This window comes from Echiichthys vipera (genome assembly GCF_963691815.1).
Source record: "Echiichthys vipera genome assembly, chromosome: 12".
NCBI lineage: Eukaryota > Metazoa > Chordata > Actinopteri > Perciformes > Trachinidae > Echiichthys > Echiichthys vipera.
Genome location: NC_139837.1, coordinates 20,699,477 through 20,710,145, shown reverse-complemented (window position 1 = coordinate 20,710,145; position 10,669 = coordinate 20,699,477). Strand labels below are relative to the sequence as shown.

At 37.9% G+C, this 10,669-nt stretch overlaps 1 protein-coding gene across 1 annotated transcript; it reads left to right on the top strand.

Annotated features, from left to right (window-relative positions):
- Positions 1-423: 423 nt before the first annotated feature.
- oip5 (opa interacting protein 5) lies at positions 424-3,371 on the top strand. The gene is made up of 5 exons (XM_083923656.1): positions 424-628; positions 1,809-1,875; positions 2,255-2,377; positions 2,624-2,705; positions 2,993-3,371. The coding sequence occupies exons 1-5, from the start codon at positions 457-459 to the stop codon at positions 3,071-3,073; spliced, it is 525 nt and encodes a 174-aa protein (XP_083779782.1). The 5' UTR covers positions 424-456; the 3' UTR covers positions 3,074-3,371.
- Positions 3,372-10,669: the final 7,298 nt, after the last annotated feature.

Here is a 10,669-nt window from a genome sequence, read left to right as displayed (position 1 = left end):
CTTTTTCATTTTATAATTGTATTCTTCTCTCGCGTGTCATTTCTGTGTTTTCATATTCAACATAGATGTATTTGGGGATATTTTTGCCTATACGTTTGTATTTTAATATTTATTAATACCGTTTGTTTAAAAAAACGAGCCAGTCGGATATGGATAATAACGGTAATAACGCTTGGATTTAGACAGTTAAGACGGGTAGAGTTACATTATAATTTATATAGTATTATTGTATCACTTGTTTATTATGTTAAATTTAATTTAATTTACAACGAATGTTTATGATTAATGTTCGGCAGTATATCGGCAATTCTCACGTTACTCCAGATGGCGGCAGTGTTACCCCGGTTACCCATGGTTACACCGAGATAAAACACAAGGAAGAGACCCTGAGTTCAAATTAACTTCACAAGCGGGACAACGAGTGAGTGTGTTAGGCTCCGTAAAAACTTCAAAAACATGGAATTTGACGAAAGCCTTTTAGTCCACCGGACCAACGACCTGAAGCTGACCACAGAGGCAGTCTACAAAGGGCCGATGACTCTCCACTGTCAACAGTGCAACACAGTTTTAGGGGACTCCCTCGGCATCTGTGGGGAGATGAAATGTCTGGACTCTATCTTGTGTCTGAGTGAGTTCACTTCATCTCTAACCCGACTACTGTTGACTTAGAAAATAATACGAGTTGTTCACGTGTTTTACACATCTGCTCAGCCTGTTGTGTGTCTCTGCTCTGTAACTTTTTTGTGAAGTGGGGTAGTTATAGGCGGGTTGAGTCTACGGTGGCCCAGAGGGACAAATTGCCTAATTTTATGACAACAAAGTGACATTTCAGTCAACAGATTGATGTGAAGTATTGTAACATTATTTTTCTCTAAGAGAGTCTTAAAGGTCCCATATTCTGCTCATTTCCAGGCTAATACTTGTATTTTAGGTTTCTCCAAAACATGTTTACGTGCTTTTAATGTTCAAAAACATACATTTTCATAGACTGTCTGTCTGAATACACCTGTATGTATACGCCCTGTGTCTAAAACTCTCCGTTTTTACACACGTCTCTATAAGCTCCAATAAAAGGTGAGTCTGCTCTGATCGGTCAGTGTTTCGGGGTCTACCACATATAAGATAGATGAATCAAGTAAAGTTGTGACATCACAACCGTACATTAGTCCGGACTCGTTTAAACAGTTTCTGAATACGGGCTGTGTTCATTTTCTCTGTAGGTTGAGCATTTTTGATACTATCATAATATGTATATAACCCCTCGAGGTGCTTTATAATCAAAGAAGAGATGGAAATCTCACTTTTCCAATATGGGACCTTTAACTCAAGGTCCACTTACTGTTACTTAGTTACTTGGAATAATTCCCAGATTACCGATATGGAGGCCGATATAGTGAATGTTTGAGCTGGAATGAAAATCGATCTTTTCTTGTATGTGGATTGAGCAGAAGGCTGCTTTCTTAAACAAATAAATACATTTTAAAAAGAATATTTAACATTATTGATTTTCATATCGGAAAACATATATGTGCCAATACAGATATGTCTGGGATAGGCCAATATCAGCTGATGATATCGCCTGACCAATATATTACTATGGCTCTAATTTTTGGTTGCAATGTTTTTGATATGATTTTGTTTTATTATTTCATGTGGAAAGATACTGCATTTTTCTCATCTGTTTAGTGAAATGTCATTTTGTACTTAATGTTTGCTAATTTCTGTCCTTTCAAGGACTTTGTGTTTTGCGTAACATGCTAAATCCTAATTTGACTTGAATCCGTACCCTGCTGCTTGTTTCCCTTCAGGAGTAACCGATGCTGTGGTCGTCAGTGAGTCAAGAGAGTGTGGACATAAAGGGGAAATGGCTCATTGGTGAGTGAAAAAAAACAAAACAAGGATGTTTGGCTTTTGGAGAGCTGCAAATACACCTCAGTATTTATTCAACTGGATACAATTGTATGCTCTTGTAGAGGTAACTTAGAAAAACAGTTACCATAGAGAACACCGCAAATCTTTTATCATGTTGGAAAAGTTAAACAATGTATAAAAAAACAAAATCTATACAATATCTATTTGGGATGAAGAAGCAACTTAACATTAACCTTAAGAAAGATCTACAGTCATTGTATGGATCAGTTACAGACCATCACCTACAGGTTATTGACTGATATTAAGGATTAAGTTCTACAGCCATGATTGAAAGGTTCCTGTCTGTGTCCTATTCGTTTTCACAGTTGTTGTTTCCTTTCAGCATCTACAGTAATCTAACATGTGGCATCTGTCGCGGTGCTGTGGGGAGAGTTATTCACTCTGCCCCGTCACATTTGGCCACGGTTCGCTCCTTGTTTCTCCTCTACAAAGCAAACATCCTTTGGTAAGCTCTGCACGCTCCTGTGAGCACACAAGCATATTGACTTCTTGTGTACATGTTTACTGCGGTCTGGAGAGGCTGGAATAAACAAGTGCCTTATGAGCATGCCTCAGGTTAGAGATGAAACAGCCAGCTTTTTAAGACATTACATAAGGGAATGATTCATTTTATTGCTAATGTTAGTATGGACATATTATAAGCTACATCACCTGATCCTCCAAACCTCCTCTTTCCTATTTTTCTCTGCAGTTTCATCCTTAACAGCTGCTCAATGGTAAAAGCATCCACACTTACATTTGACCTGAAGCCCCTCAGTGAAAGCATGAATAAGGTGGGATATGTTTATTCTGACAGCCATGATTAATACCTGTATGTACAATGTTGGTTAATTATACTCTAATAATAATCCAAATACTATTAATACTGTAGTGACATATAAAATGCACTTGACAGGTGAATTTACTTAATATTTATACTTGTATATAAGTGTTACATGTTCAAAAGTGTGACAAAGAACTACTGTGTAAAGAAAATTCAGGCAGGCATGGTGGATGCTTTGGCCCAGAAACAAATGTCTTTTACTGAAAAAAATGATCTGTTTGTCTCTTTCCACTGCAGGTGAAAAAGCAGTTTGAAGCGCAGTTGGATCAGATATCACACATTAAGAGCAGACTGGCTGACAGAAGTGTTAGAAGTTAAACCATTCAAGAAGTGTGACCAGTTCGATCTAGACTGTCCTCCAGGCATTGCTCTCTCATTCTTATCCACTATCATTGATCAATCTCTGCACTGTGGATATGATATGATACTGAGTGCTGTTAAAAACATTTGAATTGAATTAAACCTGTTTTTGGACACATGTATGCATTTTCTTCAGAGATGCTGTAAAACTGTAATTCCGGCGTAAAATCATCCCATGGTCTTATTCAGCACTTGCACACATCAAATAAGCCATCAAGACAGTTTTTTTTGGTGTATGAACTATTAACGGAGAAATCCCGGAGAGTCACTAACAGCTGGATGTGGCTAACACTGATTAGCTCGGGGCAGCACGGTGAAGGCATTAAAACAACTTTTTTAGCCACTAATACTGCTCAAAATAACACCAAACCTCTGCAGTAGCATGAGAAGAGTCCACACATAAAACAAAGCACCAATGGGCTCCTTCCTTTTGGACTGCATTTAATAATCGACTTGAATGGAATTTACTATGAGAGGAGCTGGTACAGGGGCCATTTGGTAAGTCTTTAAAACACTCTTAATAAACTCTGGTTCACTAACTACGTTGTTGGTGCTTTGTTTTGTCTTCTCATGCTACTGCAGAGGTTTGGAGTCTGTTAATAGTTGTTACACTAAGAAAACTATGTGGATGGCTTATTTCATGTATGTGAGTGCCGAAAAAGACCATGGAATGATTTGGCGCTGGAATTACACTTTAAACATCAGATACCATTGTCACAGAGGTCTGAGTTACTTTGCTTGTTACTGTCAATTTAGACAACTGTAACTATCACAATATAGAACCACAAGGTCATAAAGAATGTACCCATATGCCTGTATATATAAACTGTCTCATACATGCTAAACACACAAGAACTTGTATTCTACACTCACTCACTTTTAAGTATGTATTCATTTTGATGTATGCATAAGATGGTGTTAAACCTGTTTTTCTGTATATTTTTTGTAAATTCAGTTTTGTAAGAAAAAGTTAATACACGTTGTCTTACAAGTCCACCCAAAACCACAAGTCGATTTTCAATTTCTAAGTAATTAATAAACATTTGGAATTAAGATCTTAAGTGCTGATAGCCAGGCTAGCTCCAGTCTTTATGCTTTTTGCTTGAGATAGGTCAATTGCCTCCTTATCTAGTGTACAGACATGAATGGAAATTATCTTCTCATCTTGTGACCTCTTGAAAAAAGTGCATAAACATATTTCCCAAAATGCCTAATTATTCCTATTAAATCAAAATACAGGACGGCATGGTGTTGTGGTAGGCATTGTCGCGTCACAGCAAGATGGTTCCTGGTTCGAATCCCGGCTGGGGAACTTGTGTGTGGAGTTTGCATGTTCTCCCCGAGTCTGCGTGGGTTCCCTCTGGGTTCTCCGGCTTCCTCCCACAGTCCAGAGTCGTGCCCTGTGATAGACTGGCGTCCTGTCCAGGGTGTACCCCTCCTCACGCCCGATGTCTGCTGGGATCGGCTCCAGCGACCCCGACAGGGAGAAGCAGTTGAAGATGAATGGATGACATCAAAATACAGCAGTAGGAAGATACAATGTAGTCACTATTTTTTTTTTTTTTATTATATAGGACAGACAGGAAATGGGGTGAGAGATAGGGGGGCAGCAGCAAAGGGCCGCAGGTCAGAGTTGAACCTATGGCCGCTGCCTCGAGGAGCTTCAGCCTTACATGGGGCGACCACTCAGCCACCGACTGCCCTAGTCACTCTATTTTTAAATAAATAAATAATGATATTTTCTGGTGGGGCCGGGCAGAAAAGGTTTAGGAACCACTGCCGTGTTACATTCATTCTGTAACTGCACTCAAACTGGAAGGAACATCAAGACACAGCCATCCAATTGGCACCATGCTGCATTTTATTGCTGAATTTCTGATACAGATTCCTTTTTTTTTCTTAGTTAATACAAAACCAGACAAGAGGCTCACACATAATAAGCATGCCCATTTCCTCCATCTGGAGTGCATAGTTTCTACACAGTCCTCCACCTAAGTGGAAAAGTTGATCAACAAAGTAATGTCATTAATCCTTTTACTGAAGCTTGTGTTTTGTTTTTTTCATGGGAACAAAGGCTGGTCAGTGTTTTTCAGCTGCACTGTGGCTGTACTGCCATGGTCACGTTTGACACAACAGAGAGTGAGAGCAGAAACACTTAAAACTACTCTCGATTACTCCTTTTTTTTGGCGTAATTTACTGTACTTTAATTTCTGTTTGAACCACAAGTGGTGATCCGAGCTACTTCAACATGCTTGCTGTTGTGTCAAACAACCGTCCCCAGGTTGTCACTTTGTCACAGAACATCTGAACATTTCAACAGCCTAATTACACTCATTCACATTACAAAGTTGGATTATTGCATGCAATACAAATCATTCATTATTCTGTTATGTCATGCATATTTTTTTAAACCCATATATTCATGTCGCTAGACCCCTACTTGTTTATAAATTGTGATTATAAATCCCCACAGAGAGCATTACAGGGTTTTTAGAACACAGTATTCAAGACAGGATGGTGATGATGACAGTGCAAGTCAGTACATGGAGAGAAAGTGCTTTTCAAACAAGTGTCAAGTTCATTCAGTAAGTCCTTTGCAGCCACAGAGTTACTGAAAGTCTACATTTCTAAATGAAAGGGGGGATTTAATGTGAAAATGCTACAAGAATTGAAATTTAAAGCATCTCTCATGTACCGATTGGTTTAGATTATTGTTTTGGTGCTGAAAGAACACAAAGATTTGCCCGTGTAAGACGTGATGCTACAGCTGTCCAGGTATACCTTGTTCTGCAGGAAGTACTACAAACCTTCATAAGTGATACTGTATTATAAATCCAAATAGTATACGACTCCCAAAAAGTGACTAATAGATAGCTACAGTATGCATAAAAGAGAGGGGAGGGGGACATTACAGACTCATTTTAACACGTACACCCTGGCACTAAACTCATGCGTTATTGTAGGTTATTGCTTCTAAAACTATAATCAAATACAATTTTATGGATTAAAATATCTCGCTCTGAATCCCAAAATTATGAGGTATTATGTACAATACGATGTCATGATCAGATCTTAATTATAGGACTAAAAACGCTACGTCGGATCCCTACCAAAGTACTGCTCTTAATAGAACATTTCTCTGAAAGTTTCTGTCCTTGTCACATCTGAGAAGCGTTTTTCGGGAGCGTTTTGGCTGTCACATAATTACTACCTAACTATTTTTGATGCTTGAAGGTGCATGAATACAATTTAGGACTTCCCTCAAGCTTTTTTTTTTCAGATAAGAATTAGGGCTGGGTGATATGGCCAAAATCTACTTAATTTCATATCTGGATAACGATATATATCATTATATAGCATGTTTTCTCTGTGAAATAACCACATGGTAAAGCCTATTTCTGTATACTCTACTAACGAACAGTGAAAAATGAATATAACGTGCAGTGATCAGAATGTAAAGTTCCGTCCAAATGACGTAAATATCGTCGCAACACAGTTCAGCTGCTGGTTTTTCAACATTGTGACAGAAACTACATAGAAAATATATATACTATAGAAATTTGAATATTTTGATGACATATATCCGGGCGTTGAGATACTGTGCTTGTTATTGTCAGTTTAGAAGACATAATTGTGCATCACAATATCTCGATATATGATTTTATCACGCTACGAGTCCAAAGACGGTAAATGATCATATTGAGTTATCGCCCAGCCCTAATATCAATCCTACAGCAGTTCTGTTAGAAAGCATTACTTACATTGAGAATATACGCCTATATAAACTTGAATAACTGCATATCCTGATTGTGTCATTGTATTTTCATTATGCAACTTATTCTACGCCCAAGACATGAAATAAGAAGGATATCTTGCATTAATCTGAAAGTTTTAGGGCAAAGCGTAATCTAAATGTAGTGTGTTTAAAAAAGGTGCAGTACGCCAATCTACCATCACCTTTTGAATATTACTGAAACGCAGTTTTGAGCTCCTACTTAGTCTAGAAATTGATTTCACTATTCTTCATGAAGCAAGCATCACTACTGGTCATGCATGGCTACTATAATGTCGGCACCAAAGTCCGGCTAAATAAGCTAATAATGCACATGAGTCTATACATATCTTAATGGAAGACATTGGTGATTTTGTTGCTTTCAAACAACTTGTCACTTGTTTATACAATATACAGTTTGGTCAACAACATGACAGTTAAGATCAAATATTGCACAAATCCCGGTAAATATGATTTCTTTTTTTTTTTCATATAAAAAATGAACCAAAAGAAAGTTGAAATAATGAGACCAGGGTTTTTCCTTCAGGTAAGCACAGATCCAATGTTTGTTTGAATCAAAGGAGCTGTTGCTATCTGCTATCTCTCAGCCTACTGGACAGGTAGAGACGAAGCATGATGTTTGATAAACCACATTCACTTATTTTTGTTATTGTTGTTTTGTCTCCAGGCATAAAAGGAATAAAATAGTCAATTCTGTCCAATGATTACGTATCTACCTGCGGTGTGTAAATAATGTCCAGTTTATATGTTTGTTTATATGAGAGTTCATGTTAAGGGGGGACAAAATGACTACATATCTACGGAGAAAGACAAAATAAAAGTCAAGAGGCAGAAATACGATAAAAGGGAAGAAAATTGGACTAAACTTTCATAATAAAAGACTGTAAGTTGCCGAATGAGTAATATCAAGGATTGAGTCACAATTGGGATATTGCCGATTTTGTATCTATGTTTAATTTGGGAATAAACCTGCAGACTTGACAAAGGAGAGCACCGAAATGCAAAAAATAATAATAGAGCATGTAGTAAAAATACTGTCTCATGACCTTCCGAACACAATTCGAGTGAGTCTCGAGTTTTGAGTTTCCCTCAAAATGGTTTGAAGTGAAAGTAAACGACAGCGTGCATCGTGGTGTGCTTCTGGGCTGCTCAGCCTTTCTCCCATTCACCTGTCGGCAACGTCACTCATTAATAACCTTATAAAACTAAATCCAGGAACAACATATAAAACTCTTGTGGCCGCTTGACAACCATTAAGTTAGTTGTACTGATCACCCATTCACTCCTATTGGACTTGTTATGGCGATGAGGTAGTGCTACAAAACTAAACAAAAGAAACACACTAGGAGTCTAATTTAATCACAGGCCTTGATCGTTGCTACAGTTTCTTGTGTCTTTACGTTCTTACCAGGAGACAGGAGCAGTTTGTTCATTATCAAACTGCTTTGATCTAATTAGAGAGCGCACAGGGACTTTTTTTTATACTTATTCTGAAAGCATCAATGACTATGTTTACAAGCAGCCTGATTAGGACCTAAAAGGACACTTTAAGGCCATTGCTCCTGGCCTGCAAAGCCAGGATTTGGCTACATGTAGACATAGTCGGAGAGTGCGTGATGGAAGTCAGACTGGCCCACAATCTTGGTAGATGTCCTGACAGATGATCGTATTGCAGAAACAGGCTAGGACAGGTGGGGGGTGGTGTGGAGGAGAGGGGGCCAATGTCCCAGTAACAGCAGGACCCGTGTACCAAAAGTCCCCAAAAATGGTCATCTTCCCAATGGCTCTTTGTCCTTTACCTCCACAGGTCTGGGTGGCCATGGAAGTGATCCGTTGTTGGTGTTCAGGTTGATTTGAAGGGCGATGTTCCTCCAGGCTGGGCTTCAGCTGATTTCACTGCATTGCATGGGAAACCCATCCTAGAATAAACATTTGCACACCATTTCATTATCGTTTGTTGAACCAGTCTCTTGTTAAGTCGAGCAGCTGAAAGACAAGATTATATTTATAATGTCATCTCGAGATAAGCTCATTAGTTCTCATTTAACTGATTATTGATCGTTTATAAGATGTCAGAAAGCAGTGGAAGAACACCTGTTACAATTTCCTGAAGCCCGAAGTGACGGCTTCAAATGTCAAAACACAGAGAAGAGAAAATACTCACATTGAAGAAGCTGAAACTATGGGATACATTTGCTTGAAAAAGGGACAACTCATCATTTATCAAAACTGTTGCAGATACATTTTCTGTCAATCGAAATGATCAATCTATCAACTAATTGTTTCAGCTCTTATTCAGACAAATACTACCCCTGTTGAAAAAACCCAATTTAAAATAATATAGTAGGCTACATGAGCACATTGGTTGTGAGACAGTTATTTTGTATATACAGATTTTAATGTCTAAAATCTACGTCATAGCACAATGTAAATTTGATGTATGGAAAATACACAGTGCATACAAAGCTGGTACACGGGTCTGGTATCACTGAAAAGCACTGACCATTTTTATGATTATTATTATCATTATTCTTTGTTTCATCATTCTTTCACCATACAATTCTTTTCACATAAAAAAACAAATATGGAAATAGACAAGAACATAACAAGACAAAATGATAGGCGTAGGTGTACCATGACAATAAAGGAAACTATATATATAAATATATGTATGGCTTTTGAAAATCCTAATTGTTTTAATTGTTCTAATTGTTTTAGTCCGTGTAATGTTTGAATATAATGTCCAAATGTTATATTAAATTGTTGTATCCGTGGTCTCTTTTTAGACCATTAACATTTGTGAATGAAGAATTTTCCAAATAAAATAAATAGGTTCAAAATAGAGTTATTTTTACAATCAAAGTCATTCTTTTCATAAAAGAAAATACATCTTATATGTTTTTTCTTCCTAAAAATACATTTGAACCAAGTCAATGTCTTAAAAAGTGTCCCTATCTAACCAGATTAATTGAAGTCGTAAACAGAAAATGAGAGGCACTGACCTTGGTGTGTGTGTTGATCTGATGCAGAGGTATTTCCACTGGGGTTCAGCTGCTGCAGCTCCAACGGTAAACAAAAGCCCGGGGGTTTCTTCTTCTACGGTCACACATTCAGCTCTCCCAAACCGGACCTCATGCTCGGTTTATTCTGTGGACAGGGACCGCGCCGGGTGAGGACACATTTAAAAAAGAAAAGCCCTCTTCTCCCTCCCGACACCCCGGAGATGAGACGGTCCCCTCGGCCCCGTCTCCGCCACACAGCCCCTCCGCCCTACGCCATTTTCGCTCTGTCACTACAAGCCAACGGAGGAGTGCAACGGTTGGGCCGAAGACCTGTCAATCAAAATAAAAAGCCCGCCCCGGATGTGCTTCTTCTTCTTCTCTTCTCCCGACAGTTATCAATCAGTTGCTTTTACAGCCGCAACAGCATCACTAGATTAAATATAAAAATAAATTATAAATAACTATGTATTTATTTTATTTTTGCTTATCTACTTGTTTTATGTATATTATTCTATATCTGATCAGTGAGAAAAGAATAAATAAATAAAATGAGAAAATACAGCTAACGTTAAGTTATTTTAAATGTAGGTATCAGGTATCATCACTAAAATGTGTTCAAGCACTAAAAGTAATACAAAAATTTAATTGTCAATGAACATACATTATTTATTGTAGAGAACTGTTCAGTTCATCTTTAAAGCAAAAATGGCAACCGGTTGCTGCTTCCCACGTCATATAAAAAATAAATATACATCTTG